The sequence below is a fragment of the Blastomyces dermatitidis genome, assembly GCF_000003525.1.
Source record: "Blastomyces dermatitidis ER-3 genomic scaffold supercont1.7, whole genome shotgun sequence".
Taxonomy (NCBI): Eukaryota; Fungi; Ascomycota; class Eurotiomycetes; order Onygenales; family Ajellomycetaceae; genus Blastomyces; species Blastomyces dermatitidis.
Window position 1 is genome coordinate 2,953,916 of NW_025544780.1, and position 16,464 is coordinate 2,970,379.

The following is a 16,464-nucleotide window of genomic DNA, read 5'->3' on the forward strand; positions in this document are numbered from 1 at the left end:
ATCATCATTGAGTAGGTAAGCTTGCCCTGGGCAGAGAAGGGATGTGTTAAGTCTGAAGTGAATGGTTGGTTGTTGGGGAAGGGGAGAAGGCAGGCAGGCAGGCGGGTTGTAGTTGAGATGAAGATCAAGGGGATGATGGACAAGGGAAAGAAGAAAGAGAGGAGTCAAGCTGGTGAAAAGAATAGAATGAGTCTTCTCGAAGAGTATCTTGACTTGTTGGCTGTTGCTGTTGTAGGTGTTTTGCTGTTGACGCGCAGGTTTTGTTGTTGTTATTGCGACTATGGGAGGCCAAAAGGGGGGGGGGGGGGGGTATGTATCTCACTGGTGAAGCATACTTCATTGACTTTGTTTACAGATGGTAGAAGAGCAGTGCTGGAAGGATATGTCCAGTATCATCACGTCGCACCTGTATCAAGAGACACATAGCATTTCAGAAAGATTAAGATCATATAGATACCTAGGTATGTACAGACATAGATGCACACAGAGACAACGCGTGGGGAAAAACATGATACCAGTACATTGGAAATACCCCGAACCCCTGAGTCTAAATGCCCAATAAAAAATAAATAATATGTATGACTCTTGCCCCCCAAAGTCCCCTTCGAGAAAAGAGAAAATATCACTTAAATTCCTCCAGCCTTTCCCTTACCCACCACACACGCACACACAACACCCGTAGAAACCGGCTCAGAGCCTTCAAAGGGAGGAAGAAGTAGGAGATGAAAAACACACACAAAAAGAGACAGTGACTCTCTCTCTCTCTCTCTTTTCTCTTTTTTTTTTTTTTTTTTTTTTTTTTTTTTTTTTTTTTTTTTTTTTTTTTTTTCCCGTCCAAACGCCGGTTCTGCCCTCTTTGTCTCTCCTGCCGCCCAGGGTAATAATTAGAAACCAAAATAAATAAATAAAGATAAAAATAAAATAAAAGCCAAAAGGGTAAAAAAAGTACAAAGAGATAAGTAAAAATCGGAAAAGAAGAAAAAAAAAAAAGAAAAAAAAGGGACCTCTTAAGGCAAGACTCTGCTAGAGGTCATCGTAAAACCAAGACAAAAGAAAGAAAAAAAAAACAACTTGGCTTTGTTCGACTTTTATTTTTTTTCCCCCTTCCCTCCTGTGAATAAAACTAAATTAACATGGTCCTTTGGTGTCCCACAGAAACAGTGCAGTTCGCTACTTATTCCTCTTCCGCCTCTTGTTTGAGGAGGAAATGCTTGTTCCAGCATTATTGCCATTCACCCCCTCGAATCCTTGTAAGCTCTCGTCGACACTCGTCGTCGCAGGACTGGCTGCCTCGCTGCTCGAAAATGTCTCAGTTATGCGAGCCTCATCGGATCCCCTTCTTCCGCCGCCGAAATCAGGACTGCCGGAGCCATCATCCAGTCGCGAAGTGTCAAGGTTGCCACTGCCACTCGCGTTTCCGCTGCCGCTACCGCTGCCGCCGTTTAGACAAGGATACTCGTCAAAGTACCCGGGCACTGGGTGAGTATCATCAGGCGCATTAGAAGGACGGAGTACATCTCCAGTCGTAACCGAAGGGAGTGCGTCGAAATCGAATAGATCGCTCGTATGGGTATCATTACCAGTGGTGCTATGGTTATGGCTGGTGATCTTGTTGTCAGACTCCTTTTCTTGGCCGCTTTGGAGATCGTGGTTGAACCCAGACAGGTCTCCGCTCTTATCCATGTCTGGGAAGTCAGAGAAGTAATCGCTGTTAAAAATCTGGTCTAGATCCAACGGAGGTGGCGGGACCCCGGAATTCAGGCTGTTTTCATCAAGCCCCGGGATTGACCCGTTGGGGCTCAGGGGCTGTAATAGGTTTGTGAGATTCTGAACGGAGCGGTCTTGCTCTGCTTGCATTTTCACGAGATTGTCGATTTCCGCTCGCGTGTTGGCAAGGCGGGTGGGGTAACCTGCCGGCATAGGCGGTGGAGTTGGCGTGATAAGTGCGTTGTTTTGCGATGATGTGGTGGTTGGATCGGATGCATGGTTCTGGTTGGCAATCAGGCGCAGCATATCAGCTCGTTGTGAGGCGGTAAGAGGGGAATTCCCCCCAGACGTCTCAAACGAGGAAAGCATTCTAGGGAAGTCAGATAGGTTGGACGGTAAGTTATTCCTCGCGTTAGAGTTTTGGATAACAGACATAATGTCTCTCTGGGGGAAATTCGGCGTTGATTGGTCATGATGAGCAGATTGGGACGATGCGGTCCGTTGGTGCTGTATGGGATGTTGTTGTTCCTGTCGGTGTGGAAGTTGTGCCTGGGAGATGGAATTGTGCGGACTATCGAACAACTCTTCGATATTACTAGATGATGTGCTGTTCTTGTGCTCAGATGGGTGTCTGTGACTTTGAGAGGTATCGTAATGGCTACCAGTCGAGGCCGGGCTTATTGTGTTGCCATGTAGCGATTGGACATCTCGGCTAACAACCGGAGGCGCCTTCAGCAGCAACGGCTGTTTCTTAAAAGGTCGCTGGCCAGAAAGGTCCGCATTGATACCTCCGATAAAATCGTCCATGTCGACAATATTTCTCTGCGTATTATCCTGGGGTATGGCTCCAGCAAAAGAGTTAACAATCCCCTGAACTCCTTCATGGCCCTGTAAACTTCGGTTGTACACAGTGGCGAGGAATGTGAGTATTGCATTGATAGAATTTTCGTGACGAGTATGTTGTTCCTGAAAGGTGGCTGCCTGTCCATAGAGTTGCTCGTGTTCCCGTCGCAATTTGCTGATAGTCGAGGATATTATTTGCTGCTGTTGACGAATGTTCTGGAGCTCACGATAGACATTGGCTAATTGTTCATTTGCAAGTGTACCCTCCCCGGCTCCGATAGACAGTTGGCCACGAAACTTTGCCCGCTCGTGCGGGGCACCACCTCCTTCTTCTCCAAAGTCCTCATTTTCTCCATCGTCTCCTTCACCTTCATTCTTGGCACGCTGTCCACCTTTAGACCCTCTGCCTTGACCTGACGTATTCTTGGGCTTCTGTATAAGCCAAAGGAGATCCGGATGGCCACGCTTGAAATAAGGGTTCGAATATTCGCTGGGACTCTTATTTTTACGTTCGCTAGCGCGCATAGAGTTGTCAGAGAGGCCGACCTTTTTATGAAAGCCGTACATGTTCAGTTGGCGGACGAATGAGGCGTAGTTATTGTGTTTGAAGAGCTCGGGGATTAATGTTTTGGCGAATTCATCTTCGTCCAGAACAATAAATGAATTGCCATCCTCGGACCATCGTATTAGATCGGTATTTTTCGATTCGTCAAGAAAACTGTTTTGGGGTAGGGGGAGGGGGGAAATATCATTAACCGCTTGATCGCTGACGTATATACGAACAGGAAAAAGGGGAATCGAATAGCATACCTGCTCAGCTTCTGCACAAAAGGCGGGATCTGCTTCCTCTTTGCCTGAGCATCCTTTTTTGCCAGGAGAGCACGTTGCGCCAGCTCAGCCTCCGTTTCCGTACCAGGATCTCCTCTGTCATCTGTCCTCGTTCTGGCTGGATCCATCAATGAAATTACGTTCGGGTCGTGTAAACGCGCTCTGCTGACTAGCTGGTGGTCTGGTCTCCGCGTGAGTTGGTTTGATGCATGCACAGGGTCAACGTCAGTTGGGTGCGGAACTGAGGAGGGGTATTGCGGGGAGCTGGCGAGAGAAGCGGAGGAGTCTGGGTGGGCGGTACCAGCCTGCCCCCACTGTAAGAACTGGTCGTTGGATAGTTGGGGATCTGTTGGGATTATCTGTTGACGGGGCATCGGAGAAGCACCTGGTGCGGGTCTCTTTCGAGAGACGCCTGGCGACGTCATGGCCAGCATATATTATAAGATAAAACGGAAAACACGTGCGAGGCTATGAGACAGCCAGACCGCGCGGGACGGAGGACAGGATGGAGTTAAAACGAATTGAGGCTAGGAGGGGTGAAAAATGGTATGTCGAATGCAGGCTCAAAATATCGGTTTCTGATATCAGCGTGTGCGATCCGGGAGCGGGTGCGGGCCGCAGAATATCCCAGCAGCCGAGCGATTATCGCGTCGTTCGTTACTCGAATCCTTAAGTTGTTGTCGGGTAATTGGACGAATATTTCCAATACTGTTCAAAAACCAACAAAACGATGATAGTAGGTAATGTAGTGGCAAGGCAGTTTCAATTTTATCGAACAGGTGAACCGTTGGGATGGGGGGGTTATCTTTTGATGAAGCCACCACTAAGTTAACTAGCCAGCCTAGCTCTGGATAGGATGATTAGTTAGATGATAAGTTTGCGAGAATATCTGCAAGCGCATAAGGCTACACAAGAAGGGGCCAGGGCTATTGAGATAGAGGGATGGAAAGGTGAGGTTGAAGATGAGGTTGAAGCGATGTCGGGAAGAAGAAGACGCAGGGTGTTGCTGAAGGTGGTGAAGATGGCTTTAGATATAAGTTCGTGGTCGCGGCGTTGGAGATTGAGTCGCTTTCCTTTCTGGGCCAGATATGAGAATATCTCGACCCAGGGCGGGCAAACAGGGCAAACACGCCAAGACAACGCTAGGAATCGTCGCTGATGTCACCACCACCAAGTGGGTGTCTAGTTAACTAACATTACCACAAGGTATAGAGAAGTAGAGGATGAAAGATGTAAGTTAGGTATAGAGGAAGTGAACAATCTGGTTGGACTATTGCTAGAGAAAGAAATCGAAATACACAGTATGTATTTGCTGAGTATCTCTCTTCCTAAAGAAATAGAGAAGCTGTGAAATGATTTACAACTCTAAACTGAATAGTTAACTAGTTAGTTACATCTTGCAGCTCATAAATATATAGTTTATACATTCATTTATTTAAAACATCTCAGCAGAATTTAAATTTAAAGAAAGAAAAGCAAATCATTTGAATAAGACTGTAAGGCATCAATAGAAATAAATATGAAATAAGTCTCAATTTTTATTCTGTCTTTGCATAGATATATCATCATTCATTTTAGGTAGTGATATGGGGTATAACCACAAGGCACAGTCAACATCCACCACCAGCAACAAGCTAGACAAGACCTTTTGTCTCAAGTGACTGTATCAGAATTGCATACAATTGCTTTACCAAAAAGAATGTCTAAATAGTCCTACCTCACAGCTAGCACAACAATGGTGCAATTCACACAAAGAGAATAGACAGTCGCCCATTCTTCTCGCAGCTAGCGCCTTCATCATACTTCTAGGTAGAATTTCTCTTGTATTCGTTTCTCTTGTACTCTTTCCCATTCCCCTTCCCCTTCCCCTTTTTCTTTTTTCATTCCGTCTCACCAATCTTCTTCTTAAACCTCCCCAGTATTCTATCCCACTGCTCTGGATACTTCGACGAAAACTCCTCCACGGCCTTGGGCGCAGCAAGATCGGCCAGCATCCGACCCTCATTCTTCGTTCCATTGAGCATGACCGTGTCTCCCAGGCCCAGCACCAAGCAGTACAGCGCGGCCTGCGGGCTGATGCGGGCCTGCTGGCTCAACAGACCGACCTCAGTCGACCATACCAGCTCCGGGTTTGCAGTCAGCGTCCAGAACGACTGGTATACGATGGAGTTCTGGCGGCAGAATTGGCGCAGGTCCACGTCGAACTTTGAGCCTGGGTAAAATCGGTTCTGGACGACGGCGGGCTTCACTTTGGTCGAGCTGTGGATGGCCTTGAGGACGCGGAGGTCGCAGTTTGAGATGCCGAGGTTTCGTATCTTGTGCGGGACGTATTCTTCTAACGCTGCCCAGGCTTCGAGTGTCTCGTTGATGGTTGGGAGGGGACTGTGCAGGACAAGTGCATCGAGGTAGGTGTCCGTTTCTGAGCTTGTATCTTCGCGCGAGCGGAGGTTTGCTAGCGACGATTTGACGGAGGAATGAATCTGAGCTGCAATTGGAGACGAGGGGTCATAGGGGACCGAGTGGGGATCTTGACCTCCAATTGGCGTGTATTTGGTTTGTACCTGCAGCGTGCGGCCACGAGGTTAGAGAGGTTAGGTAGGCAATCGCCATATTGACATATTAATAGTTTATAAATTGGTCGATGTAGTTGACAAACTAAAAGAGAAAAAAAATAAAAAAAATGGAGAGAGATTTGAGGTCAACCCCAACCACATAGTTACATACATAGAGATCCTCCCTCTTTACTTTGCCCTCCGCCAACGCCCTTCGTAGGCCCTCGCCAACTAGATCCTCTCGATAATGCTTCGGTTGGGCGGCTGTGTCTACGCCTTTAAACCCAGCGGAGAGCGCCTGGTAGACCAAATCTGCTGTCTGATCCTTTTTCCACGCGGTGCCATAAACAAATATCGGGATTGCTGTTGGCGCCGGCAGAGTCGCTGTCGCACTTGACAGTGCGGGGCGAAGCAATAGCTTTTCCCATCGCGATACAGATGCCATTTTGCCAGTTGAAGGTTTTAACATCTGGGGGAGATCTCAGCAGGTGATTGTTGTACTGTACTTGATGTTGTACTGAATACTGAATATTATGGAGTAAATAAATAGCATTAATCGTTAAATAATGCATGATGGCTAGGTTGCTGCTACATGATAAACGATCTGCCCCAAACCTTGGAAACCCTCTTTTCCCGTTTCCGCCGCCTGGACTCTCTTCTTCACCAGCAGAAGCTCAGATCCCGGTGCCTTGGTAAATACTGGCTTTCGGGAGCTTGATATATGGCTTTTTTTCCTCCTTGGTGCCTCGTATTTCTCACTATTTCCCTGACCACCTACGGAGTACCCAACCTTGGGCGGGGGTATGCTGGAATGACAGCTTCAGAAAGCCTTCCTAATGAAACTATCAAATATTTTACTTTGATTTCATGCATGATCACACGGCCAGTCTAGATGTATGTAGAAGATCAAAGAGCAAAATGAGATGAATTCTTTTTGTCTTGACATACGGAAGAACCGCCAGGGTGTAGTCTAACCGTATCCAGCCTAGTCGCTCCGCCGCATCCCCATAGCCTCAGCTCAACGTCAAACCTGGACTCCTTCCACTCTTCTCCCGACGACGCCCCTGAGTTGAGACTTTCTTTGACCACCCCAACTAAGCCTCTGCTTGTCTTCTATTTCCTTTTGTATTTTCCTTCTTTTTGCTAGCATCAATCATTATTTCCAGCCATGTATTCCAATACCTTTTACGGCGGTAATAGCACCCGCCCGGGCCAGCCTCCGTTTGGCCAGCAGACATCCCTACCTCCGCAGCAACAACAGCAGCAACAGCAACAACCGCAACAGCAGCCTTTCCCCGTCTTCTCTCAACCTCAGCAACAAAATCTTCAACCGGGCGCGTTTATGCCCCAACCTACCAGCTTTGCCGGCAGCAACCAGATGCAGCAAACGCAGATGCCAGTGCAGCAACCGCAACCTACCGGCTTCCCATCTCAGCCTCAGTTCACTGGCTTCCCTCCTCAAAATCAACAACCTCCTAGTACGGCGACGACGACGACGACGACGACGACTCAACAGCCCCAGTTGTCAGTGCCCGCACCTTCATCCGTGGCCCCGCACCAAACGGGCATGACCTCGACGCAGATTGCGCAGTCCTTTGCGCAGTCAACATCTCCGACCGCACCGGCGCAACCACATGTGTCCACAGGCTCCAAGATCCCGACTATGCGCCTGTCTTTTATCACTGCGCAGGACCAGGCGAAGTTTGAGCAGCTTTTCAAATCTGCCGTGGGGAATAATCAGGCGTTGGATGGTGGGTATCTTATAGGATAGAGTTGCAATTTCTTTCTCTGGATCGGATGTGCATGCTGACCGAGTGTTTACAGGAGAGACGGCGAAGGATCTACTTATGCGCTCCAAGCTGTCTGGAAGCGATCTGTCGAAGATTTGGTATGTCCCTAACTCGTGTTATGATAAATGAGAGGTGGAGATCATATTTTTGCTAATTGTCAATGAAGGGTGCTTTCCGATACCACGAAATCAGGCCGCCTTCTCTTCCCCGAGTTTGCTCTAGCGATGTACCTCTGCAACCTAAAGCTAACAGGCAAGGAACTTCCATCCACTCTTCCCGAGCGCATTTCGAACGAAGTCTCCAGTATGGTCGATATCATATCCTTTGCTGTTCCAGATGATCGACCGGCTCCTCCTCAAACGACGAATGTACCCAAGTTTGCGGCCCCGCTGATGCAAAACGCATCTGCGCCGCCCCCACCACAACAGCCCCAGCCACAACAAGCCTCCAATACCCAACTTCTCTCCCAGCTGACCTCCCAACCAACCGGATTCTATAACCAGGCCACCGGCCTTCAACCTACGATTGTGCAACCGCAGCAGACTGGATTTCCAGGGCAGAATACTGGTCTCCGTCCCCAGCAAATTGGGTTTATGAGTAACCCTCAACCAACCGGTTATACTGGACCACGACCGCCCATGCCCCCTATGCCTACGGGATTTGGTTCGAACCTTTCACCCTCACAGACCGGGCTTGCTCCCCTAAATGCGCAGCCAACTGGAGCTCCTGGCCAATGGGGTTTTGTCAATGCACCCGCAACTGGATTGCCCAACATCGAAGCATTGCAGCAACGGTTGATGCCTCAACCGGGACGGGAAGGTGGGTTCACGACTCAAGGTTTGGCTGGGAACGCGACAATCCCGTGGGCTGTAACCAAGGATGAGAAGAAGATCTACGATCAGCTCTTTAAAGCATGGGATGGTTTCAATAAAGGGTTCATTGGAGGCGATGTCGCGATAGAAATCATGGGTCAGAGTGGGCTGGAACGTCAGGATCTTGAGCGCATATGGACATTGTCTGACCCGAACAATCGGGGAAGACTGAACATGGATGAATTTGCCGTGGCAATGCATTTAATATACCGAAAACTCAACGGATATCCGGTACCAAATAGACTCCCGCCAGAACTCATCCCCCCGTCAACGAGGAACTTCAACGACTCGATTGGAACTGTGAAGTCGCTGCTGTCTCAGGATGCGGAATCTCGCAAATCTTCCGGCGCATTCCTACAACCTCAACAGACTGGAGTTAGTTATTTGAAAAACCATTCTTTCCGTGGCGGATCAACCACGCCAGGCATTGGGAGGAAAGACGCAACTGTATTCAAAAACAATGATGACGCTATAGGATACAGGTCAAGCGCCCGCCGTCGTGCTGGTGGTGGGGGAACTCCATCTCCCACCCCATCCCCTACACCAGAACGTTCTTACAACGACGCCTCAGTCGAGCAATTGAAGAAGAAAATCCGGGAAGCTAAGATCATGCTGGATGCTACTGACTTCCAGGACCAGAATCGCGCGGAAGAAGAGGAGACGCTTAACCGCCGGGATCGCCGGGAGGCTGAGTCGCTCATGGAGAGGATCCGGCGCGTTCAAGATGAGATCGATACCGACCCCAAGGCTGCGTTCCGTAATACAGACTCCGGAGCTGAACGCCGTGCCCTGCGAAGACAGCTGCAGTCGTACCAGGATCAGCTTCCCGAATTAGCTTCAAATGTTCGGAAAGTTGAGCGGAGCATTTCTGATGCTAAGCTTGAGCTGTTCCGTCTCAAGGATGCAAAGGCTCATCCTAGCGCTGCCGCCGCTATTGTTGGAACTGGCCCTGGTGGCACTGTCACAGAATCCGACCGCATCAAAGCGCGAGCTCGTGCCAGAATGCAGGCCAGGGCTGCTGAGCTAGCTGGGAGGCCGCCACCGCCTACCGACGATGATGGAGCTGCCGCACGGCGACTCGAAGTGGAGGCTGCGAACATTAAGGCTGAGCGGGAACGGAATGACGCTATGACCAGGGATGTGGAAGAGAGTGTTAAAGAGTTTACGCGGAGCCTTGAGGATAGTCTTAAGGATGTTGATGAGGATTCTACGCGTGAGCATGAGAGGAGGCGGTGGGAAGAAGCCCTGGGTGTTGAGGATACGATCAGAGATTTCATATATGATCTTCAGCGGGGGAGTAGGACTGCGAAGGTTCGGAAGGAGGAGTGAGTAGTTCCTTTTATTAGCCCCTTTAGGGGCTATTGTTGATTGTGCAGCGCTAACATAATGTTACAGCAGAAATACACCTGCCCCAAGATCCCTGTCTAGTAACCGATATGATACTGCATCGCCTAACGGTGACGCACTGCCAGTCAGGCCATCTCCCCCACGATCCACTGGGTCTTCTTCCTCATTGGCTGGTCTTACTCATCAGGAACGTGTTGCTTCCGCTAAAGAGCGAGCTCAGAAACGTATTGCCGAGCGCATGGCAGCTGCTGGTCTCAAGCCAAGCTCTGATGGAGGTGCAGAAACCCTTCTTGAACGCCAGGAACGTGAAAAGCGCGAGCGAGAAGAGAGGCGGAAGCGGGCGGAGGAGGAAGATGCGAAGCGGGAGCAGGAGAGGCAACGTCGTATTGCTGAAGAACAAAATGGCCCACCTGTTAAAGCGGTTCCTACTGGCAAGAAACCTCCCCCACCTCCGTCGCGAAAGGGTAAGGCAGATGGCATTGCTCCTGCAGAAACGAAGAAATCGGTCGATGTGGACAATCTTGCTCGAGAGAAGGCTGAAAATGAGGCAAGGGAGCGGGCCCTGAGGGAGGAGCAGCAGGCTCAGGAAGCTGAGAGTCGCCGTTTAGAGTAAGTGCAATTCATATACATCTTGTAAAGTGTGTGGGATAGAATACTAATTAGATTTATAGAGCGGAGGCCAGACAACAAGAAGAGGAACTGGCAAGGGAGCGGGAAGCTGCTCAGGCCCGTCTCAAGGCATTGGAGGAGCAGGTTAGACAGGGCAAGATTAAAAAGCAAGAGGAGAAACGGCGAAAACAGCTTGCTGAAAAGGAAGCTAAGGAGAAAGAGGCACGACTTGCTGCCCAGCGCGCTGAGCTTGAGGCCGCACAAGCTCGGGAGAGAGAGCTGCAGCGTCAACTGGAGGGTCTTGATGAGGAGGAATCGTCGGATGATGAAGGACCTATCGAGATTACTCCACAAAATAGCACACCTACGCAGAGCGCTGTTCTCCCTTCAGTTACTACTACGACCGCAGCACCACCTCCGCCAGCTCCGCGACCAGCCACCCCACCAACAGCTCCGTTTGAACCAGAGCAAGCTCCTAAGGTGGCTGCACCTGCAAGCACTGCCCTTTCAAGTCCAGAATCTGTCAAACAGCGTGCCGCGACTGACAACGAGTCGAGAAATCCGTATTTCCGCAAATTGAGCCAGTCCGCAGACGTACAACCACTCCCTAGCTTCCATACACCACCGGAACAAATACCAGATCCTCTTGCTGCAGCCGCATCCGCACCCGCTCCTCCCAAGGCAGAAATCCAATCCACAAATCCATTCCACCGCCTGGCTCAGCAGCAGGAGAGCCAAAAATCTGCCTTCGCGGCTGCACCGATCCCCGGGCCTCTAGAGCGCAAATCCCGCGTCCGACCTGAAGATGACGAATGGTCGGTCGCCGAATCGGAAAACTCTTCCGATGATGATGACGACAGACCAGCGGGCGGCAGCGCTAAACACCTAGCCAGCATCCTCTTCGGCACCATGGGTCCGCCACGCCCCCTCAGCGCGATGGAGGAAAAACCGGAATCTAAACCTGCTATGGCTGTCCAGACAAGTCCCATCGCGGCCCCGCCGCCACCTCCACCACCGGCCCCGCCCGTAGTATCGGAGCCCCCACCACCAGCCCACCCTGACGAAGATGCGGAAGAGGACGACGAATTCGATGAGAATGACTTCCAAGACGCACCGTCAATGCCTCCACCCCCACCCCCTCCCGCTCCCTTCACAGATGCACCGCCCACCGCACCCCCTCCACCGCCACCAGTACCCAGCGCCGCCGCACCGCCTCCTCCCCCTCCACCACCCATCGGTGCTGCACCAGGAGGGCCCCCGCCACCCCCGCCTCCTGCTGTGGGTGCACCGACTATGCCAATGGCAGCTGCACCCGGGGCACCTGCTGGGCGAGGGGCGTTGTTGGCGAGTATCCAGGCTGGGAAGGGGTTGAGAAAGGTGGAGACTAAGGATCGGAGTGCGGCAGCTGTTTCGGGGAGGATTATCTAGGGTTTTTGTTTTAGGAGATCGTGAGATGGGGAAGGGTGAAATGGTTGTTTGGTAAGATATTTATTGTCGTTGATGGTAGTGCGTTTTGTGGATTTTTTCTTTGTTTTGAAGCTGGTAAGATTGTGCTAGGTATGTTCGGGATGGATGGATGTATTTGAGATTTTAGGGTAGGATATAGTAATTTTTTGATATATCTTGTTTATCGCTTGATTGATGGTGTTTTCACTTTTGTCCTTTTATACACAGCACCAACCATCCGTCCGCTTATTGGTGTAGCACAACCCACTAAACCCCCTTGCCAAATATCAAAGCCACTACCCGACAATTCCCTAGTAGTTATGGAGTAATCTACTAGCCAGGAAATCCAGCCGCTAGATGTCGATTTATATGGCTCCTGGGAGCAATTTCTACCCACTTTCAGACCTCTTGCGCCTGGGTACCACGTAGGAAAAGTAGTAGGGATTAAAGACCAGCTGGTTATCCGTGGCAGCTAGATATTCAGACAGAGAGCGGTTTTGTTTTTTAAATACGTTTACACAAGTAGAATAGGGGATGGCGGTTTATGTCCCAAAACAATCTAAATATTTTCTTACAACCAACTATCGTTGAATGAGACTGGGAAACAACAAGTAATCAATCATGGAAGTTGGAAAAAGAAGGAAAAGAAGGAAAAGAAGGAAAACCAAACTAGAAAAATTACCCAGACTTCAACTAAAAAGGGCCAGACAAAAGGAAAACGATCCCCAGTTAATTCGTAGAAACAACCTCCATAACCACATTCGCGACCGTAGTCACAGTCCACAACGCCACCAGCCCCCAGCCAATCTTCCGATCCATCCACCACCCATTCAACGGCACGACAATCAGGAACAGCACAAGCGTCGCCAGCAACGTCGCCCCGCTTATCAACAACGTCTTGGATACTTCGATTTCATACGTGTTGGAACTGGTAGATAGCGCCTGCGCAACAACCCCACTCCCCACAGCTACCGATGACGATTTCGCCGGGTGGAGCGTCATGTACAGCCCGCCCACGCCAACGCCGAGAAGGATATTCAGCATCGGCCCGCCGAAGCAGGCGCTCAGTGCCATGACGGGGTATCCTAGGCGCGCTACCGTGATGTCGGCCACGAGGTCGCCGAGAGAGTTACCGACGGCGAAGATGGTTAGGCCTAGGAGCGAGTCGCTGATGCTGAGGATGACGCCGATGGTTTTGAGAAGGTTGACGACTTCGGAGGCTAGGGTGGAGATCCAGGCGATGGAGACGACGAAGCCGAGGAAGGCGAGGAAAGGGCGGGAGCGTTGGGGGAGTTGTTGCGTGGTGGTGCTGTCGGCGTCAGGGCCTGTGCTGAGGAAGAGGATGGTGAGGAAGATGCCAGAGATGAGGAGGGCGACAAGGGAGGGGATCAGGAGGTTTCGAAGGTGTAGGTCAGCGTCCAGTGTTGACCAGCCTGTTAGGGCTATGAAGAAAGGGGCCACCAGGAGTTGGAGGCCTAGGAGCCATCGGTTCCATTCCTTGGGGGATGAGGGTATGTTCTGGTTCGGTAGCGTTGCTGGAACAGGAGCCTCGGAGTCCTGTCGACGCCGGCCTGTAGCTGTGAGAAGCGAGGCTCTTGTGCGGCGGCCATCGTCGTCGTTGAATTCTTCTACGTCCGGAGCTACTGACATTCTCCACATATCGGACGTCTGACGGCTGAGGTGAGGAAGACCTGCGCCACTATCCTGGGCACCGATGCCATTGAATTCTGGTTCTGGAGGTGTCTCCGGCTCTGACTCCTTTGGTTCAACAACAGGAAGCGTTATCGTTAGGAGCAACACGCTGGGCGCTGCAACGACTCCAAGGAGTTTTTCCCAAATGGCTTTTCTTTTCCAGTCGTATAATGTTGGAAATAAAGCCGTAGTTATAGCGTAAGGGGATGGTAGGTATTCGTAAGGCCACCAACTAATTGGCTTGGGCTCTGTTTCAGCATCCACGAAACCCTCACGTGTAACTGTTGACGCTGCAGATAAACTTGCACGCTGCAGATGCGGACTACGGGATCGTGAACGCATAGAAAAAGTGTCTGTATACGGGGGAAAGGCAGAGGTTGGGCTCATTGATGGTGTGTTTGGTCGAGAGCTTGGGCTATCATCTTGTATCTTGGTACGTGGGGAGACCCCACTGTGTGTTTTGGATGGTTCTGAGAGATACTTAGGTGACCGGAATCCGTTTTCCGGTGGTGCTAATAGATTTGGAGAAACAGAGCGTTCGCCTACGGCTGGACTTTGAGACCTCGAGGGAAAGTCGGATGATGAAGGTGAAGCAGTGAGCCCTGGCTGCGGCACAAAATGTGCTGCTGTTGCCGCATGGCCTCCTAGTCCTTGAGGCTCTTCGTCTGAAAGCACTGCTCCTGGACTTGGTAGTCTCAAGTCAGCATTCGGTGAAATATGGCGGTTTCTATTCGCTATGCGATTTGACGGTTCATTAGCTGAAGCAGACCGTAAACGGCTAGGGATGGAATCCAGTTGTGGGTGTAATCGTTCGGATTGGACGTCAGTTGGTGGTCCTGCAAGGCCAGATTCATCTGAATATCTGCGCAGATGGATTGGCCCTGACTGTTGTCTGGATTTTTGCAGTGATGCCAAGACAGCGCGAAATTCGAGAGCGCCAACCAAGCTGGGCCGGATGGGTGTGATGGTAGGTCGTCGATGGCCTCGCGGGGGACGAGCGACTCGCATATTTCCCTGTATTTCCGCAAGATCTCGGTTGTCGGCGTCTTCATCAACATCATCCACTTTCCACGCGGGAATGTCCGCGCGCTCCAAAGCTCCGAAATCCTCGGACGAAGGTTCACGAAGGAGAGACCGGGATTGACCGGCTACGGGATCGTCGTCCTCTTCTTCTTCCTCAATCTCTAGCTCTTGATTCTCGGGTATATGAAAGTAGGCTCTTGCAGCCAAATCCCTTTCCCGCCGCCGCCTTTGCTTGGCCAAGTACCAATGCCAGGTCACGACAACGAACACGTAGAAGACGTAGAATAAAACCATAGCAAGGCATTCCCAGACATGCAGTCTTCCATCAGCTAAAAAGACCAAGCTGAAACTCGCAGCAACAATAAAAAACCCGACGTCGCGGACGAAGCTTCGTCGGGCAACCCTAAACGGTCTGACAAGTGCCATGGATCCAGCAACAACGGCGGTTATGAATCCGGCCGCGCCGATAAGTTCACCAACCGCCAAGCTGCCACTGTTGGAGCCCATCGCAGCAAACGTCGAGAATACATCGGGGCTGCCGTTTCCAAAAGCCAGAAATGTTACACCGGTCAAGCTCTCACTCATGCCCAAAATACTCGCGATGGTGCTTAGGTTGACGCATAGAAAGTCGCTGGCGGCGATCCCGATTGTATTGAAGAGAACTGCTAGCCATATAGCTAGGATGGCAAACGCGATTGGCTTTACATGTGGGAGTTTGCAGTAGTAGAGTTGTAAGTAGGAGAAAATGCCGATTTCATGGTCGTCGCAGTATGTTCGGACGAAGGAGCATTGGTCCTCTGCTTTGTGGACCAAATGGCACTAGAAGAGAACAAGGAGACAACTCATCAGTATTCTGGTTGGTCTGACAGCTCAGTATCTATCCCTCCTTCGAACATACCTCGTCAGAGTCTTTCCCACTGGGCCCGAGAAGCCCGTCAGATCCAAGCCCGAAATCATTGCGCTTTGCAAGCTGCGATAAGCCAAGCGATACGGGCTGTTCGGGAGTTGCACTGAGCAGAATGCTTGCGCCAGCAAGAACCGAGAGAACCAGGAGAGTCAAGTAAAACGGCCTGCTTGAATAACGAGGCTTTAATCTGCGGATGGTAGGTGCCCTGGGGAGCAATGACGATGGCTCCGGTGCCATCTCGGATACATCATGGGCGTGCAGATCTTGGGTGGTTTGGTTGCGATTCTTCGCTAAGATGGAATCAGTAGATAAGAATTATTGGGAGTCTAGTAAAGCAAACAGTCAATCATTCGAAGTTCATGCCTGCAACACAGAATATTTAGCTAGACAATCAGTGACGTCTATCTTGGAGATCGTAAGCGGAGTATCTCATGGATACGATACCTATGCCCTTGGTATCACGTGATATTTGAGCTTTCGTAGTCGTGTGGCGGTGCACAAACTCTCTGAATCCGGTGGCACGACTGCTTGGCTTCTTCCAATATCAAAACTCGCCTTCTGCCTTTGGTTCCAAGCTACAGCTGCATCCTTGATTCTGAGCAAGTCAGCTTCCAAGCTCTCAATTGGGCTGCTGTCATTAAAAATGCGCTCTGTCATCCATGGATTGGTCCTTCATATCGCCTCTTACCAGTTCTTTATCAGTACTGTGTGCCCTGGTTCTGTCTAAGTTGGCATCAGATATCTGACGAGCAACCCGATGTATACATGAAGGCAAAGGCTTTACGCCCTCGTTAAATCACATACCTTTTAAACCGTCTTCTTACATGACGTGACTTGTGGTGAGCAGT

General features: G+C 50.5%; 4 protein-coding genes across 5 annotated transcripts; 1 reads left to right on the forward strand and 3 right to left on the reverse strand.

The window, feature by feature from the left end:
- Positions 1–805: 805 nt before the first annotated feature.
- On the reverse strand, positions 806–4,506 carry BDCG_06959 (heat shock transcription factor, other eukaryote). The gene is made up of 2 exons (XM_045422721.1): positions 3,361–4,506; positions 806–3,268 (listed from the first exon to the last, which is right to left on the reverse strand). The coding sequence occupies exons 1-2, from the start codon at positions 3,810–3,812 to the stop codon at positions 1,171–1,173; spliced, it is 2,550 nt and encodes an 849-aa protein (XP_045278301.1). The 5' UTR covers positions 3,813–4,506; the 3' UTR covers positions 806–1,170.
- A 121-nt stretch (positions 4,507–4,627) lies between these two features.
- On the reverse strand, positions 4,628–6,836 carry BDCG_06960 (aldo-keto reductase). The gene is made up of 2 exons (XM_045422722.1): positions 6,103–6,836; positions 4,628–5,939 (listed from the first exon to the last, which is right to left on the reverse strand). The coding sequence occupies exons 1-2, from the start codon at positions 6,397–6,399 to the stop codon at positions 5,259–5,261; spliced, it is 978 nt and encodes a 325-aa protein (XP_045278302.1). The 5' UTR covers positions 6,400–6,836; the 3' UTR covers positions 4,628–5,258.
- Positions 6,837–6,936: 100 nt separating this feature from the next.
- Positions 6,937–13,884, forward strand: BDCG_06961. Of its 2 annotated transcripts, none has more exons than XM_045422723.1 (5): positions 6,937–7,681; positions 7,755–7,818; positions 7,887–9,917; positions 9,988–10,548; positions 10,611–13,884. In XM_045422723.1, the coding sequence occupies exons 1-5, from the start codon at positions 7,099–7,101 to the stop codon at positions 11,974–11,976; spliced, it is 4,605 nt and encodes a 1,534-aa protein (XP_045281910.1). In that variant the 5' UTR covers positions 6,937–7,098; the 3' UTR covers positions 11,977–13,884. The 2 variants fall into 2 exon arrangements, with proteins under 2 accessions (XP_045281910.1, XP_045278303.1); XM_045422724.1 differs by having other exon boundaries at positions 6,942–7,681; positions 9,991–10,548.
- On the reverse strand, positions 11,959–16,041 carry BDCG_06962 (sodium/calcium exchanger protein). The gene is made up of 2 exons (XM_045422725.1): positions 15,608–16,041; positions 11,959–15,528 (listed from the first exon to the last, which is right to left on the reverse strand). The coding sequence occupies exons 1-2, from the start codon at positions 15,851–15,853 to the stop codon at positions 12,724–12,726; spliced, it is 3,051 nt and encodes a 1,016-aa protein (XP_045278304.1). The 5' UTR covers positions 15,854–16,041; the 3' UTR covers positions 11,959–12,723.
- Between the last annotated feature and the right edge of the window lie 423 nt (positions 16,042–16,464).